Genomic DNA, 19,292 nt, shown 5'->3' with positions numbered 1-19,292 from the left:
ACATCTGGATAATAGTAACAGGATAGGACAGAGTCAGCATGGATTTATGAAGGGGAAATCATGCTTGACTAATCTTCTTGAATTTTTTGAGGATGTAACTCGGAAGATGGACGAGGGAGATCCAGTGGATGTAGTGTACCTGGACTTTCAGAAAGCTTTTGATAAAGTCCCACACAAGAGGTTAGTGAGTAAAATTAGGGCGCACGGTATTGGGGGCAAAGTACTAGATTGGATGGAGAATTGGTTGGCTCATAGGAAACAAAGGGTAGTGATTAACGGCTCCATTTCGGAATGGCAGGCAGTGACCAGTGGGGTACCGCAGGGATCCGTGCTGGGACCGCAGCTTTTTACAATATATGTTAATGATATAGAAGATGGTATCAGCAATAACATTAGCAAATTTGCTGATGATACAAAGCTGGGTGGTAGGGTGAAATGTGATGAGGATGTTAGGAGATTACAGGGTGACCTGGACAAGTTAGGTGAGTGGGCAGATGCATGGCAGATGCAGTTTAATGTGGATAAATGTATGGTTATCCACTTTGGTGGCAAGAACAGGAAGGCAGATTACTACCTCAATGGTATCAAATTAGGTAAAGGGGCTGTTCAGAGAGATCTGGGTGTTCTTGTCCACCAGTCAATGAAGGCAAGCATGCAGGTACAGCAGGTCGTGAAGAAGGCTAATAGCATGCTGGCCTTCATAACAAGAGGAATTGAGTATAGAAGCAAAGAGGTGCTTCTGCAGCTGTACAGGGCCCTGGTGAGACCACACCTGGAGTACTGTGTACAGTTCTGGTCTCCAAATTTGAGGAAAGACATTCTGGCTATTGAGGGAGTGCAGTGTAGGTTCACGAAGTCAATTCCTGGAATGGCAGGATTGCCTTACACGGAAAGACTGAAGCGACTGGGCTTGTATACCCTTGAGTTTAGAAGACTGAGAGGGGATCTGATTGAAACGTATAGGATTATGAAAGGATTGGGCACTCTGGCAGGAGGAAACATGTTTCCGCTGATGGGGGAGTGCCGAACCAGAGGACACAACTTAAAAATACGGGGTAGACCATTTAGGACAGAGATGAGGAGAAATTACTTCACCCAGAGAGTGGTGGCTGTGTGGAATGCTCTGCCCCAGAGGGCAGTGGAGGCCCAGTCTCTGGATTCATTTAAGAAAGAATTGGATAGAGCTCTTAAAGATAGTGGAGTCAAGGGTTATGGAGATAAGGCTGGAACAGGATACTGATTGGGAATGATCAGCCATGATCATATTGAATGGCGGTGCAGGCTGGAAGGGCTGAATGGCCTACTCCTGCATCTATTGTCTATTGTCTATTATCTATATTCATCGATCCTGTCTATCCCTTTCAGCAAGATACTTCCTGTGGTTGGGGAGTCTGGAACCAGGGGGCACAATTCAAAAATAAGGGAAGTGCCATTTGGAAAGGAGATGAGGCAAGTTTTACTGAAGGTGATGAATGTTTGGAATTCTCTAGCCCAGAGGATTGTAGAAACTCAATCATTGAATATGTTTGAAGTAGAGATTGATTATACCATTGATAATGAAAAAGTTAAATGTCAGGGGGGTAAAGTGGGTAAAAGGTATTGAAGTGATCTATCTGCCGTGACTGTATTAAATGATGAAACAGTTTTGATGGGCTGAATGACCTCCTGCTGTTCCTTTATTCCCATCCCTGCTGTGCACACACTAAAGTGATAGTTATATATGTTGAGAGTGCTGTTTGGAGAATCACTTCCAGTGATGATCATATCTAGCTGATGCCAATGTCTTGATCTTGTATGTCTGCATCACATCACAGAACTGTTCGAGTACACAAGAAGACCATTCAGCCCATTGTGCCTGCACTGGCTCATTAAATGAGCATCAGTACCTGATATTTAGGCAACAGTCTAATTCTGGGTTTACCCCAGTTTCTTTGTCATAGTTTTCACTACGAGTATCCAGAAGACCATGGAGCTATTTGACCATAGCTAGGAATTTGGTTAATGAATGCCAGAGCATGGTTATATACAACCAGACACGCATACTGCAAGTCTTGGGCCCAAACCAACTCCTAGTCCCTCAAGCTTTAGCCTGGAGCTGTAGGGCACCCAGATTGATTATGTTGTCATGAGAAGGCACTACAGAAAACTTGCTGATGTAAAGGCTGTGAACTGACAGATTTACGCATTTAGCTCTGTCAAGATTTCCACATTGCTGTTAGCCAACGTGTAGGTTGAAATGAAAAATTAACTGGCAGATTGAACTATATGCTTGCTAACTGGTTTCACCCACATGCTAGACACATCCTATTAATCTGTTTGAAATGCTGATGAGTATCAGTAGCTCAGATGGTGGTATTCTAGCCTCTGAGTCAAATAAGCCCAGGTTCAAATCCTACTCCAGGCCTTGTTGAACACAGCAGCACCTGCTCACGTGATTAGAATCTGTAGTAAAATAGGTCAGTAAATATATTCCCTCTCAAATAGAAGTCGTATATTTAGAGAACAATGAAGGAAATTATATTTCCTGAAGCAATGTCGCAGGTCCAAAGCAAAATCAAACAGTAAATGAGAGCAAAACTAATTGCTGTTATGTATGTGACAATATTATCTTGCTGTTGTTACTACATAGCACATATGTTGAATTCAATTAGAAAAAAATATTTCCTTAGAATTGTGATATTGAAATTAATCTGCACTGGAGACCTAATTATCAAAGGAAAACAAAAAAGATATACTGTTCTATTATTAACTGTTCAAAATAGCTCCCCACACATTGACGTGCATGTTTAATTTTCACGAGAAGCAGTTACACCTATTGTTGCAGTTTGTAAAGAGAGATTACAAGATAGTATGTATAAACATACTCTTGTAAGTGTTAATTACCGAGGTGATATAAAAACTGTACTTTTTTTCATGTTGTTATAACTGGTAGGACGTCCTTACAAATTAACCTTGCTAGTTTCATCAATTGAATGGACATGGTCCCCGTAACAGCTGTGAATAAGTGGAGAATGCAGTTTTCTTTGAAATGTCTTGACTCGATCTCAGTTTTGTTTAAAATTGAAAGTCTAAGTACCAGAAGCTTAAATGTAATTTAGAAAACATGAGAAGAGAAGAAGTTGCAAATGTTGCACAAAACCATGTGCACCTGGAGGATTTCTGCCTATGTTGAATTAGCTCATTCTGAAGATTTTTAATTGACCTCTTGACAATTGTTGGGGGAAGGGAGAGAGAGCAAATCAGCCTTGGTGCTCGCTCCTCATCCTGCTTCAGTACTTGCTTTTGAAAAGAGACTGGGTTAGACTGTAAAGGTTTTAGAAGTTTCATAGCCTGTCAATAACTCACTCTGTGCACAAATGACACTTAGACAAGGCAAGCGATTTTGATTCCTAAGTAACTACACCAACACCTGAGATGGTGACTTCAGGAAAGTGAAAATTCGATCCAGAGGATGAGAAAAATGAACAATGTGTTTCTTGTTGATAAAGCTTCCCACTTGTCTCCCACACTCTTTGACAATTTTTTTCTTTCCTTCCCAGTTACTGTAATGCAGCCTATTCTCTGACAGGTTCACCAATGTTCTTCAAGGGAGGAAATCTGGCATTCCTACCCATTATGGTCTATGTATGACTCCAGCCACAGCAATGTGATTAATTCTTAACTAGCTCTCTCGGCTATTTCCAAAGGTGTTCATTTCAATGGCAATTAGGGAGAGCAGTAATTGCTGGTGTTGCCAGTGATGCCTACATTTTATGAAAGACTTTTTTAAAAACTGCCCAACATCCAATGAAACCATGTATCACTTGTCCATCCATTTTCTATTCATCATTCTATCTTGAACTTTGCCTTTCTTTCCCAATTAATGAGTTATCTTGCATTTTTTGTTAATTTTCATCATTCTCTGTTAAAGTCCTACAATATGTAACTCTATCAATGGCTTTCTTCTTGATCTCATCCACTTTGCTACCTTTATCAGTGTTAATCAATCCATCCTCCTTGTTTCACTTTTGCCATCCACTAGATAGTAGCCATCCCCATTGTCAGTCAGAACAAAGGTGTCATATCTCCACAGACCTTCCTGTCCATGTCCCACAATCAGTGTACCCCTGACTTCATCCCAAATATTTTCGAGATCATTGATTACCTTCTAGACCTATAATGACTAACATTGTCTGTATCTTACACTGCTCCAACACCACCTGATGCCAAACCCACTCACTTCCTGTTGGATGAAGTGAAATTTTCTACAGCATTCATAAAGCCACCCTCTGCTTTTGACCTTCCATAAATATCTGTGTTTTGATTGCTGTCAGTGCACATTGACTCAAGAAGTGCATGTTCCACACCACCTGAGATGAGTTTCCTTTCTACTTCTGGCCTTCAACAAAATTGCCATCTTCCATCTCTGAACCAATGCATTCAAAACTTGCATCTGAATTTTCCACAAGATAAAATTGTTCACAACACTGTGGCAGATTTTGTTATTCACACAAAGTTGTGCTTTTTTTAATTACCCTCCCAAGTTCGACTGAATGTAGTTAAGTCTTTGTCCTTTTAAATCCCTCCATCATGCTTAAAGGGATCCTTCCCACCCACCCTCCATTGGTACAGGCATAGTCTTTGTTCTTTTGCCTTCCATCTCCTTCTGCTCAACCTTCAGTGGCTGTTCTCTTTTACATTGTGCTCTTGCCTTTTGAAACCAATTTTTTAAACTACTTCCTTTTTTTGCTCATCCTGCTCTTCGAAGATTCTTAAACACAATTTGTTTCAGTTGTGTTTTGCTCAACCTTTACCCACCGCCTCAAAATCCTTTCTGCTTGTGTTATCCACAACTCTGCCCTGTGAAACATTAATTTCTGAGACAGATTATGTATAATGCTGGAAAATATGAGGTTATCTGCTTTGATAGGAAAAAGAGAAAAGGCAAAACATTATTTAAATAGAGTGGGAGTGTGAAATGCTGCAGTACAGAGGTATCCAGATATCCACGTACATGAAACTCAAAAAGTCAACATGACATAAAAAGGCAAGTGGTTTACAGTGCTATGTTGCAAGGAGAATGGCATAGAAAAGCAAGGATATTTTCTACAACTATATAAATCGTAAGTGGGAGTGTAGACTGCAACCTTGAACTCCTTTATTTAAGGAAGGATATGTTTGCCCTCGAAACAGTTCATAGACCATAAGAACAAGGCCACTTGGTCTTCTGAGCCTGCTGTGACACCATGGCTGATCTGATTTTAATCTCAACTCTACCTATGTTCCTGCATGTATCCAATAATCTATCATCCCCATGGTAATCAAAAATCAACCACCTCTGCCTTCAAAGTATTTAAGGATTCTGCATCCATTACCTTTTGAGAAAGGGAATTTCAATGACACATAACCCTGTGAGAGAAAAAAAAGTTCCCTCATCTCTGTCTTAAATGGGCAATACCTTATTCTAAACTATGACCCCTAGTTCTAGTTCTTCACAGAGGAAACATCATTTTAACATTCACCTGATCAAGTCCCCTTAGGATCTTGCATGTTTCAATTTGATCACATCTATCCATTGGAGTTTAGACAAGTCCTAAACCTAGCCTGTCTAGACTTTCTTCATAAAGCAATCCAAATATTAGTCTAATGAACATTCTCTGAACTCCTTTCAACACTCTAACATCCCTCCATAACCACAGTGACCAGTACTGTAGATGGTACTCCAGATATAGTCTCACCAATATGCTCTATTACTGAAGCATAACTCCATACTCTTAGATTCAATTCCCTTCACAATAAATCATAACATTTTATTAGCTTTCCTGAATACTTGCAGTATCTGCATACTAACCATTTGTTATTCACATGAGGACACCCTGATCACTCTGCTTCTTGGAGCATTGCAATCTCTCACCCTTTAGAAGATTTGTTAAGTTGGTTGCTTGCATAAAACGGTTGTCTTATGAATCACGGAGATGTTCAGCATGACCCTTCTGTCCAATGCATCCATTGCCGACCAGATGCCTTAAATAAATCTAGTCCCATTTGCCACCATTTAGCCCATATTCCTTTAAACCCTTCGTATTCATTTATCAGTCCCGATGGTTTTTAAATATTGTAATTATACCAGCCTCCACCGTGTCCTTTGGTAGCTCATTCCATGCAGGCACCATCCTCGATGTGAAAATGTTGCCCCTTAGGTCCCTTTTAAATCTTTCCCCTCTCACCTTAAACCGAAGGCCCACCTGGAGAAAAGTGTTCCCTATTGTGACAGAATCAAGAACTAGGGCATAGATTCCAAATAAGGTGTCACCTTTTAAGATGGAAATGAGGAATTTCTTCTCTCAGAATCATGAGTTTTTTTTGGATTCTCTACCCTTTGGAGGCCAACTTACTGAATGTATTCCAGGCTGAGAGAAATATGTTTGAACGATGGGGTGCAAGCAAGAAAGTGGTGTTTGAGATGAAAATCAGATCAGCCATTATCTTGTGATGAAGCAAGGTCAAAGAGCTCTTGCATTATCACAGAAATGTTACCGCACAAAAGGAGGCTATTTGATTGGGAGGTCTGCACGATAGAGTCATAGAGATGTACAGCATGGAAACAGACCCTTCGGTGCAACCCATCCATACCAACCAGATATCCCAACCCAATGTAGTCCCACCTGCCAGCACCCGGCCCATATCCCTCCAAACCCTTCCTATTCAGATACCCATCCAAATGCCTTTTAAATGTTGCAATTGTACCATCCTCCACCACATCCTCTGGCAGCTCATTCCATATACGTACCACCCACTGCGTGAAAAAGTTGCCCCTTAGTTCTCTTTTATATCTTTCCCCTCTCATCCTAAACCTATGCCCTCTAGTTCCGGACATAATGCTCATTTCTTGCCTTTTCTTCATATCCCTGCATGTTATTTCTAGTTGAATACTCATCCAATGTCCTTTTCAGTGACACAAATGAATCAACCTCCATGACATTTCCAGAGCTTTGCACCCCTAATGTCATGGAGTCATAGAGATGTACAGCATGGAAACAGACCCTTTGGTCTAACCTGTCCATGCCGACCAGATATCCCAACTATCTGTTCATGTTTTTCCCACAGACCCTTTGGTCTAACCTGTCCATGCCGACCAGATATCCCAACTATCTGTTCATGTTTTTCCCACAGACCCTTTGGTCTAACCTGTCCATGCCGACCAGATATCCCAACTCTCTGTTCATGTTTTTCCCACAGACCCTTTGGTCTAACCTGTCCATGCCGACCAGATATCCCAACTATCTGTTCATGTTTTTCCCACAGACCCTTTGGTCTAACCTGTCCATGCCGACCAGATATCCCAACTCTCTGTTCATGTTTTTCCCACAGACCCTTTGGTCTAACCTGTCCATGCCGACCAGATATCCCAACTCTCTGTTCATGTTTTTCCCACAGACCCTTTGGTCTAACCTGTCCATGCCGACCAGATATCCCAACTATCTGTTCATGTTTTTCCCACAGACCCTTTGGTCTAACCTGTCCATGCCGACCAGATATCCCAACTCTCTGTTCATGTTTTTCCCACAGACCCTTTGGTCTAACCTGTCCATGCCGACCAGATATCCCAACTCTCTGTTCATGTTTTTCCCACAGACCCTTTGGTCTAACCTGTCCATGCCGACCAGATATCCCAACTCTCTGTTCATGTTTTTCCTGCCAAAATACTATACCTCCTACTTTGCTACATTGAATTTTATTGGCCACCCCACCAACTTGACTCTGTCCTTTTAAAGTTCTATACTGTCCTCAACGTTTACAATGCTTCCAAGCTCTGTAAAATCCAAATCTTTGAAATTATCCCCAGTACACCTAAATCTAACTCATTTCATAAGTCAGGAAATGCAGGTATTCCAATGCAGACCTCTGGGGAACTCCATAACTCACTCGAAAATAATTAATTAATCATTATTCTGTATTCTATCACTCAGCCAGTTTTGTATCCATGTTGTTACCGTCCTTTTATTCCATGAATTGTAACTTTTCGCTCGCGCCAGTTGTGTGACATGTTTTCTGAAAGTCGAAAAACATGTTACCATCATCAATCCCTTTCTCTTGTAACTTCAAAGATCTCCAACAAATGGATGGCATGGTGGCTCAGTGGTTAGCATCCCTGCCTCTCAGCGTGAGGGACGTGGGTTCAATTCCACCTTTAGCAGCTGTCTGTGTGGAGTTTATATATTCTTCACATCTGAGTGAGTTTCCTCCCGGTGTTCCAGCTTCCTCCCACATTCCAAGGATGTGCAGGTTAGGTGGATTAATCATGCTAAATTACCCACAGTGTCCATGGATGTCTAGATTAGCCATGGAAAATGCAGGGTTATAGGGATAGGAAGAGAGAGTTGGTCAGGGTTGGATGCTTTTCAGAGGGTTGGTGTGGACTGGATGGACCAAATGGCTTGCTTCCAGTCTGTAATTCTCTGATTTTATGCATTTGTTTGAAAATCCATGCTGGTTCTTCCTAATCAATCCATTTTTGTTTCTAGACGTTCCCCCCCTCCACTGAAGTTAAACCTACTGGTCTACAATTGCTGTGATTACACGGGGTCCCTGATTTACAAATGTCCAAATTATGAATGCTTATACTTGCAATCATGATCCCACAGGGGTGTGTTAAGATGAATGTTTAAAGGTACAACATATGGATGCTTATATTAGATTATTTTATATTATATTGTCTTCTGAACTGCACACAAAGTGACTTGCCAACAGGCTTGAGAACAGAACCCGTTTGCAAAGTGGGAACTGCCTGGTTTCTTGCAACCTTTTCGCACAAGGGCATGATGTTTGCAGTTCGCCAGTCTTCTGCCTCCTCCCCTGAGTCTAGGAAACACTGAAAGATCATGGCCAATGTCCTTGCTTTGGATCCTATAATTTATTCATGTTGCTGCCTTTTAGCTGTTGTGCATCTTTTATACAATCCCTCTAGAAATTTAGGTTGTCCTCACCCAAAAGTATACAGTATACCTCCTTTACTGTAGACTTCTGAGTAGGGAGAAATAAATAGAAGTTGTCAATAAGCTGTATAATGCAATTCACTGAGCCTGTGGTAACTGCATCTTTGCATACAACTGCTTTAACATATTGCCCTAACATAGCTTCATGCTCAGCCTTGATGATGAAACAGAGTTTTCTACCCTTCATGTTGAAACTTGATGTGCCTCAGTGGAAGATGCTGGATGGCTCTATATTGCAACTTTTAGTTGAGTATTTCTGTATGTTTGTGAATGAATCTGGGTTGAGATCCATCGATGCAAACTTTGTTAGTCCATCTCATTGGAGTAAATTTCCTCTTTCAGATTAATGTTATATAGAATTCTTTTGGAGAATAACACTTTGGAAGGTCAATATCAACTTGAGATGTGACAGTTTGCAAAGAGTGGTAAAAATAAGTTTTTTTTTGATTCTCAAATTGCTCCACTGCTGCCATTCCTTTGTAGTAATTTCTGGCCTGTTATTGACAAATTTGCAGAATTTGATTGCTGTGAATATTCACAGTCTCCACCATTGTTGTATTAACCAAATGAGAGAAAGTAAACTTTGGTCTTTTTTTCAGCCAGTAATACCGTTGTTCCTAAATATTGCAATGGTGAGATGTTCACTCCTTGGCAAAAAGGGAAAATAGAGTGGGGTAACTGTTTATTTTGCACATTCCAACTGTAGGTCAGCATTGGAGCGATGAGGGATAAGTCAACAGTTGCAGTTTCATCTTTTTTCAACTGATTGGAAAGAAGGATAGAGAGGCAATTATTTTAATTTCATATAGGAGGAAGGAAGAAATAAATAAAACGTGGCTGTTCTATTTTAATATGTCATTCCCCAACAGCACTTTATAATCAATTGAACAATATGGGACACTTGCAGAAAAAAAATGTGAACTTTTAGTAATCCATTTATTATAAAATTTGTGTAAATTAGAGTCTCTGCTTTTAACAGATTCTGCTGTAAGAGCATGATGGTCCTTGTTATTATCCTTTCAATGTTCTTGTGACAGTGCTGATGATTACTGAAATGAGCAGATCAATAAGTCAAATGGCCAATTGTGTCTATTTGGAAAATCTGCTGCAAAATTCAGTAAATTGGTTGACATTCATTGTGAAAACCTGTCAAATATAAAAACTCATTTCAACCTTAAATTGCTGTCTTCCCCCTTTTACTTTCTTTCCTCTACCCTACACTTTTTGGAAGGGTCTCGAGAGTTGATGGTTTCTTTTGCAAGAATTATTCTATGTTATTGGTCTTGATGCAGAATTTGGAAGGTGATTTTTTTTTTCCAACATCCAGCTTTATTTCTCTTACATTAAATATCTAACTCGGCATTTATTACTTTCTGACTAGTTAGTCTTTTTACTTGCATAGTTGGGGGCCAAACCCTGACTTCTATTTCAGAATATAACAGGCTAGAACCGAATTATCTGATTAATCCCTGATTATGAAGGCTCTTGCCAGAAATGTGTTAAACTATGGATGTTGCTTTTCCTATTTAATCTCGAAACTGAGATGAGTTTTCTAAGATTCCACCATCGCCTACATGGAACATTAACAGAAACACTTGTGCAGACGCAGTCATTGACCAGGTTTCTTGACAGTCTCCACCTGAAGTCTGCTGGCGTTCTTTGAGGTGATGCAAAGAACCTGCAGAAAATCCAGGCAAAAATACCAGTGAGACCAAGCAGGTTCATTGACACAGCATTTATATAAGGGCCAAGTGTGTTTTAGCTCCAATATAAATTGCGTGAGGAAATGTGCTCAATATAGATGATTTGCAAGTGGCAATATTAACGTGATATGTAGTGACCTCCAGAGATGATTAATAAATTTGACTTCAGAGCTTTCTCTGAGAAGTCCTGAAGCCTGAGCATTTAGATAATTTACATTACACAGTGAAGGTCTACCAAATATTATTTCGTGTCAGTTGGTCACATTGTCATAAATGATTCTGAAGCTTTCTTGTCAGTAGTTGTTTTTCGTAATAGTGTACCTTGAGTACTATGCTGCATTTTCATGTATTATTTAACCTATAGATTGAGGTTAATTTTGATTTGTACATCATTATTATTGAATAAAACTGTGCACCTTGTTAAGATGTTGCAAGTGTCTTCTGTCTGGAGTAATGTAACTCTATTAATGGGTCTCCACCATTCCCCCCTGTCTGCCAGATAACGTAGATTTTACTTTATTTGGGCGAATGGAAGACTGGGTTAATGAGACTAAGCCCTAAGTTTTAAGAAGTGCCTTTAAAGTAGGAGAGGAGATTTTCCAGGAGGGAATTCTATAAGTGAGCGCCAAGGAAGCTGGAGGCACGGCTGTGGAGCAAAATTAATTTGTGAATCTCGAAAACACCTAGATAGCACAACAGACCCCACTGGCCTCATTGTTCATCGGCCATTGGAAGTCACCAGAAATGCGACCTACAATCCTGCTGTACAAGGCACGCTCTGAGTGTCGGCCATAATAGGGCTTACAGCATTCTCTGAGCCAAGTCCACCACACTGAGAGCATCATAGTTTAAAGAAGTCCTTCAGAAACACAAGTTGGCCCTCCAAGCAGCATCGAGGTGTGACCATACCTTCAGACATGATTGGACCAGACTGTACATACCTGAACTTTAATTCTGAATTAGATAGAGTCATAGAGATGTACAGCATGGAAACAGACCCTTCAGTCCAATCTGTCCATGCCGACCAGATATCCCAACCCAATCTAGTCCCACCTGCCAGCACCTGGCCTATATCCCTCCAAACGCTTCCTATTCATATACCCATCCAAATGCCTCTTAAATGTTGCAATTGTACCAACCTCCATCACATCCTCTGGCAGCTCATTCCATATCTGTACCACCCTCTGCGTGAAAAAGTTGGCCCTTAGGTCTCTTTTATATCTTTCCCCTCTCACCCTAAACCTATGCCCTCTAGTTCTGGACTCCCCGACCCCAGGGAAATGACTTTATCTATTTGCCCTATCCATGCCCCTCATAATTTTGTAAACCTCTATAAGGTCACCCCTCAGCCTCCGACGCTCCAGGGAAAACAGTCCCAGCCTGTTCAGCCTCTCCCTGTAGCTCAGATCCTCCAACCCTGGCAACATCCTTGTAAATCTTTTCTGAACTCTTTCAAGTTTCACAACATCTTTCCGATAGAAAGGAGACCAGAATTGCATGCAATATTCCATCAGTGGCCTAACCAATGTCCTGTACAGCTGTAACATGACCTCCCAATAACACGAGAGGAGGAACAGAGGCGATAGTTCAGCCCCGCCATTAGATCTGTGTCCTCAGGCCTACTATTCACCTTGGCTCCACTCCCCTTCAGTACTCCTACCCAACAAAAATAAAACTTCCACCTTCAATAACTCTTCAGGTAGAGAGTTTTCAATTTTTCCACTGTCCTTCTTCACATCACTATGAGCTCCCTGGAATTATCCAGCAGAAGAAATAAATTCCATCCATCCACTCTAGTGTACCATACACTACGAGGCCGCTGGGTCCTGTTGGGATCAGGTCAGCTCTCTGTAAGACTAACTCTGCCAGTCCCATTCCCCAACCCTACTCCCCCACAGTCCTGCAAATACTTCTGTTCAGGTAATTATCCAGATCCCTGTTGAAACCCATGATCAAATCTGTCTCCGTCATTTCTGGATGCTGCCCATATATTGCGTAAACACACTTTTCCTGGCGTCACAGTTTAACCTGAAATCCGTGTCCTCCTCTCTGCCCTTCTGCCAATGAGAGCAATTTCTCTCTCATTTCTGCTGTCCAGATCTCTCATGGGCTTGGACACCGTTCTCAGATCTCCCCTATCTTCTCTTTGAGGAGAGCAGCCCTAGCGTCTTGCATCTATCCACATCCATCAAACTGTGCTCTTAAATATTTTCTGCAACCTCTCTGAAGTCTTTATATCCTTCCGAAAGGATCCTACAGAAAAGGCTGATGGATGGAAGTTGAGAAATTGACGGGAATTTCTGTGTTCCCTGTGATTAGTGGCGATGTGGTCGACTGCGTAGAAGATTATCTCAGACTACAACGGGATGTTGATCAGATGGGCCAGTGGGCTGAGGAGTGGCAGATGGAGTTTAATTTAGATAAATGTGAGGTGCTGCATTTTGAAAAGGTAAATCAGGGCAGGACTTATACACGTAATAGTAAGGTCCTGAGGAGTGTTGCTAAACAAAGAGACCTTGGAGAGCAGGTTCATAGTTACTTGAAAGTAGATTCTCAGGTAGATAGTATAGTAAAGAAGGTATTGAGTATGCTTTCCTTTATTGGTCAGACATTGGATATAGGATTTGGGAGGCCACATTGCGACTGTGCAGGACATTAGTTAGGCCACTTTTGGAATGCTATGTGCAATTCACATCTCTCTGCTATAGGAAGGATATGGTGAAACTTGAAAGGATTCAGAAAATATTTACAAAGATTTTGTCAGGGTTGGAGAGTTGGAGCTACAGGGAAAGGCTGAATAGGCTAGAGCTGTTTTCCCTGGAGCGTTGGAGGCTGAGGGATGACCTTAGAGGTTTATGGAATCATGAGGGGCATGGATAGAGAAGAAAAACAAGGGATGGGGCTGTCCAGAACTAGAGGACATAGGTTTAAGGTGAGAAGGGAAATATTTAAAAGGGACCTAAGGGCCAACTTTTTCACATAAAGGGTGGTGTGTGTGTGGAATGAGCTCCCAGAGGAAGTGGTAGAGGCTGGTACAATTACAACAGTTAAAAGGCGTCTGGATGGGTAAGTGAATAGGAAGGGTTTAGAGGGATATAGGCCAAATGCTGGCAAATGGGGTGAGGTTAATTTAGGATATCTGGTTAGTATGGATGAATTTGACCGAAGGCTCTGTTTCTGTGCTGTACATCTCTATGACTATATGATTGGTGATCTCCATTACACTCCAAGCTGGAGCAGGGCATTGCTTGTCGATCCTCGGAATTCTACTTGCTGCATAATGAATAAGGGGCAGACTTATCAGAGGAGACTTGGTCTCTTGGTGAACACAAGACACAGTTGTTGGAAGAAAGCTTGAAATTCAACAAGTGGCGTTTGAGTCTTACGTTGTGGAAGAAAACTTTATCTCATTCATGCTTTTCACTGTCTTTCCTCATTTTACAGGGATGGCTAGTTTGTGAAGAGCAAACTTGCCAGAATCGCACTCGTCACCTTCCACTAAACTTTTCTCGAAATGGTCCGATGTGCCAAGCTTGTATAAAGGCTGTCCTTAAACCAGAGGTAACTACTTTTGCAATTCTGTTATTGAGTAGTTAACTTCTTTTTGAGGTCCCATTAATTATCAATGTTTTCTCTACAATGTGAGGTATTTGTCAAGAAGTATTTTAAATGCTCTGGTCAGCAATGTTAACTTCCTTTGCTCTTAACATTTTCGTATTCTATGATTAGAGTGGATAAGTTTACAGTATCAACAGAGAAATTCTGTAAAACAATAGCCAAGCTAGCTGTATAAGAGCTGTTCATTTAGTCTACTCTCCCACCCTTTATTAATAAGTCATTTACATATTTGCAAAAATTTTCCTAATGTTAACTAGGCAAAGAAATTCCATGAACTAACAAATCTCTTAAAGTAGAAGAAATTCCAAGTATTTTCTTCATTATTTTGATGATTGTAACATTTACTGACTTGCCAGGCAATCAAAAGTTATTCCCTATTATCTTAAAATTCTTTCCAATTAGAATGCCCATCTGATCCTTTACTGCATGTGCACAAAGATCCACAGACTCTCGTCTCTCCACGTATCGAAGCACTTGAACGCAGATAGTGTCCTAATTAACCTCTCGTTGTACGCAACATAATAGGGTATATCTATGCTTGTATCCCTGGCAGCCTCTTAAACTAAATGCTATGCTCATTAAAACCTCATTAGATAGGGGCTCTGTGCATGTTCCACAAACCTTTTGGGAAATTGGTGCCTGGCAGCATTTTATTTTTCTCTGTCTCCCTACCCTCCCATACACATTGGCATGGCATGAATGATGCACTGATATTCAATAGGGTACCCTATCGGTGGAAAGGCAAGTTGCAAGGGGGATACAGACAGTTTAGAAGAAATGGTGAAATGAATGGAGGAAAAATATTGACAAATGGAGTGTAAAGTGGGAAAATGTGAAGTTGTTCATTTTAGAAGGGAAAACAAAAGAATAGTATTTTTTAAATGGAGAATAACTCCAACATAAAGGGACTTGGATGGTACTTGTGCACGAAACACAGAAAATTACAATATCGGTGCAGCAGTTAATTAGGAAGGCTAACGGAATGTTGGCCCTTATTTCAAGAATAAGGAAGTCTTACTGCCACTCCTCAAGGTGCTGCTGAGAGTACATCTGGAGTACTGTGAGCAGTTGTCTCTTTATTTAAGGTAAGATGTGGTGTCACTGAAGGCAGTTCAGAAGTGGTTCACTTGGATAATCCCCAATATGGAGAGATTGTCTCTTGAGACAAAGTTTAAACATCAGCAACATTAGTGAGTTGACTCTCTGTGTCGATAGAAAGTAGATGAAAGATACTCTGTTTGTCTAAATAAAATGGTTCATTACATTCTCATTTGCAGTTGCTTTTGAGGGGAGATTTGACATTGAGATGAATATGAATGACGCCTAGAATGATGGGACGTTATTTCACTATCTCTTTGTTAATGATGTTTGTATTATGTACTTAAATCTCCTTTGGTTTCTGTCATTTTGGATGCGGCTTACTTATTCTTTTAACTGACAAATTGACCAGACCTGAATCTTTGGTCTCCATTTGTTTTTTTTTAAACACCCCACACAGCTCTACTTTTAGAAGTTGCCACTGTGTTCACAGTTTTATACTAGGTATTATTGTATTTGGATTCAGTCAGCAGACACTCCTGTGAATGGACTTTCTATCAGTGTATGGTGCTAGAAAAACACAGCGGGTCACGCAGCATTCAAGGAGCAGGAGAGTTGACATTTCGGCAGAAGGGCTTTTGCCTGAAATGTCAATTCTCTTGCTTCTCGGATGCTGCCCGACCTGCAGTGCTTTTATAGCACCACTCCCTCGACTCTAATCTTCAGCATCTGCAGTCCTCATTTTCACTTTTATTTCTGTGTGGTTTGGGTTGGCACATTTTACTGCCCAAGTTAAATGACAGCATTTTCCATACAGTATTGTAGAATAAGAAGAATAAATGTTGAGGACATTTGCAGGTCATTTAGCCAACCAGAAACATGAGTATCATTAATCACCTAGCCTAACAAATAGAATATCTCTAATGTTCTTTCTCAATGTTCTGATATCTTTCAGTTCATATATGAAGTTCTTTGTCTATTTTAAGCGTATTTTAGCTATTAATTGCTTCACTGTATTTAAACATTTTACTTGAATTCCTAAATAGAGTTACTGTAGGCTTATTTGTCATGGAAAATCTTTAAAAGTTAACTCAAAGAAGGAAACAGTTGCACGACCTGTTACTCAGCATTGACTCCTGGGAAAGCAAAGGTTAAAGAGGAACATCTCGCTTGTCAGGAGCCACCCCTTATCTATTGCATTGACCATCTATCCTGAAAATTGAGGATCCTAGCTAGTGTGGAGAGGGAAAGCTAATTGTCAATTCGTATAACAATATACTGGAGCATAGAAGGTGCCCTGCTGGACCTTGCACTGAATTGTAAACCCTACACAATCAAATTACTTAATCTCTAGTTTCATGCATGTATGCTTCCTGCTTATTACCAATGTCACTGAAATTCTCATGCTCATTCTTGACACCTCTTTTCTTATTCTTCTCCTATCATCCATCTTATGTAAACTCTGATGAATCCCATAAGACCATAAAATATAGGAGCAGATTTAGGCCATTTTTCCCATTGAGTCTGCTCCACCATTTAATTTTGGATGATATGTTTCTGAACCCCAATATCCTGCCTTCTCCCATAACCCTTGACCCCCTTACTAATCAAGAAACTATATATCTCTGACTTCAATACACCCGTTGGCTTGGCCTCCACAGCCCTGTGCAACAATGAGCTCCACGGATTTGCCACCTTCTGGCTGAAGAAATTTCTCCTCATCTCAGTTCTAATGAGTCATCCTTTCACTCCGAGATTGTGCCCTTTCCTAATAGTGGAAACATCCACTCTATCCAGGCCTCTCAGTATTATGTAAGTTTTGTCATATCCTCCCTCATTCTTCTGAATTCCAAGTACAGATCAGAGTCCTCAATTGCTCCTCCCCCTACGCTCCTGGATCAATAAATTCAACTTTTCTTCCTCCTCCACCTCCGAGCTTATTCTCCCAATCTGGATTCCTGCCTATAATCAGAGGACCACTTTCCCCGCCTCCAACACACCCCATCCACCTGGACACCCCGTGTCGGAATGTTACCTGCCCTCAATCTCGTCATTTCCAACTACCGCTGTGACATTGACCGCCTCAACCTGTCCACCCCCTCACCCACTCCAACTTCTGAACCTCAATGCACAGCCCTCCACTCCCTCCATTCCAACCCCAACCACATCACCCGACAGGAGGGGGAGTACAGTGGTAGTTTAGCTCACTGAACTCTACACCGCTGAAGCCTGAAGCCAGGTGCCAACTCGCGGACACCTCCTCCTACTGCCCCCTCGACTACGACCTCACTTCCCATCATCAAACCGTGATTTCCCAGATCATTCACAACCTCATCACCTCAGGGGACCTCCCACCAACAGTCTTAAACCTCATTGTTTGGGAACTCCACACTGCCCGGTTCTAACTCCGACCCAAAATGCACAAGCTGACTGCCCCGGCCGACCCATTGTCTCAGCCTGCTCCTGCCCCACTGAACTTATTTCTACATACCTTAACACCCCTTTGTCAAGGATCTCCCCACATACATTCAGGACACCACCCACACCCTCTACCTCCTCCATGACTTTTGATTCTCTGGCCCCCAATGCCTCATCTTCATCGTGGACATACAGCCCCTGTACGAATCCATCTGTCATGATGAAGGCCTCCAAGCCCTCCGTTTCTTCCTCTCCCACTGATCCAACCAGTACCCTTCCACTGACACACTCATTCGGTTGGCTGAACTGGTCCTTACCCTAACAATTTCTCCCTCAAATCTTCTCACTTCCCCCAGACCAAAGGGGTAACCATGGGCACCCTATTGGGCCCCAGGTATGCCTGCCTCTTCGACAGGTACATGGAACAGTCCATCGTCCACAGCTACATCGGCACTAGTCCTCACGTTTTCCTTTGTTACATCGATGACTGTATTGGCGCCACCTCGTGCTCCCACGAGGAGGTTGAACTGTTCATCAACTTCACGAACACCTTCCACTCTGACCTCAAGTTCACCTGGACCATCTTAGATTAGATTAGATTAGATTAGATTACTTACAGTGTGGAAACAGGCCCTTCGGCCCAACAAGTCCACACCGCACCGCCGAAGCGCAACCCACCCATACCCCTACATCTACCTCTTACCTACACTACGGGCAATTTTAGGATGGTCAATTCACCTGACCTGCACATCTTTGGACTGTGGGAGGAAACCGGAGCACCCGGAGGAAACCCACGCAGACACGGGGAGAACGTGCAAACTCCACACAGTCAGTCGCCTGAGGCGGGAACTGAACCCGGGTCTCTGGCGCTGTGAGGCAGCAGTGCTAACCACTGTGCCACCGTGCCGCCCACTTGGACACCTTCCTCCCCTTCTCGACCTCTCTATCTCTATTTCCGGCAATTGAGTCAACACAAACATTCACTTCAAGCCCACTGACTCCCTTCTATCTCTACTGTCTGCCAGTCAGCCAATCCTCTATATATGTCAGTACCTTGCCCTTAACACCATGTGTTCTGATCTTATTTAGCAGCCTCCTGTGTGGCACCTTGTCAAAAGGCTTCTGGAAATCCAAATAGACCACATCCACTGGCTCTTCTTTGTCTAGTTTGTTCATTATCTCCTCAAAGAATTCTAACAAACTTGTCATGTAAGACCTCTCTTGATGAAGCCATGCAGACTTTATTCCATTTTAACTTGCACTTGCAATCGCATCCTTAATAATGGACTCTCAAATCCTACCAATGACTCAAGGTTAGGCTAACTGACCAGTATTTTGGTTTCCTCTCTTCTTAAACAGAGAGTTAAATTAGCCATTTTTCCTCCCTGACTCCAGTGATTTCTGAAAGATCGCCACCAATACTTTGACAGTCTCCTCCACTGTCTATTTCAGAACTCTGGGTGGTAGCCCATGTGGGGTCTAGGTGAATAATTCACCTTCAGATCTTTTGACTTCCCCAGCATCTTCTCCTTAGTGGGTC

At 41.8% G+C, this 19,292-nt stretch overlaps 1 protein-coding gene across 1 annotated transcript in view; it reads left to right on the top strand.

Moving 5' to 3' along the window:
* The window catches only part of pola1 (polymerase (DNA directed), alpha 1), a 288,061-nt gene that overhangs the window by 202,626 nt on the left and 66,143 nt on the right, over positions 1-19,292 (top strand). Inside the window, exon 35 of the mRNA XM_072585034.1 lies at positions 14,123-14,239. Within this exon, the coding sequence (XP_072441135.1) occupies positions 14,123-14,239 (117 nt within the window). The remainder of the gene's footprint in view (positions 1-14,122; positions 14,240-19,292) is intronic.

The sequence above is a fragment of the Chiloscyllium punctatum genome, chromosome 15, assembly GCF_047496795.1.
Source record: "Chiloscyllium punctatum isolate Juve2018m chromosome 15, sChiPun1.3, whole genome shotgun sequence".
Lineage (NCBI taxonomy): Eukaryota > Metazoa > Chordata > Chondrichthyes > Orectolobiformes > Hemiscylliidae > Chiloscyllium > Chiloscyllium punctatum.
The sequence above is the reverse complement of the archived record's forward strand: the minus strand, read 5'-3'. Positions and strand labels throughout refer to the sequence as shown.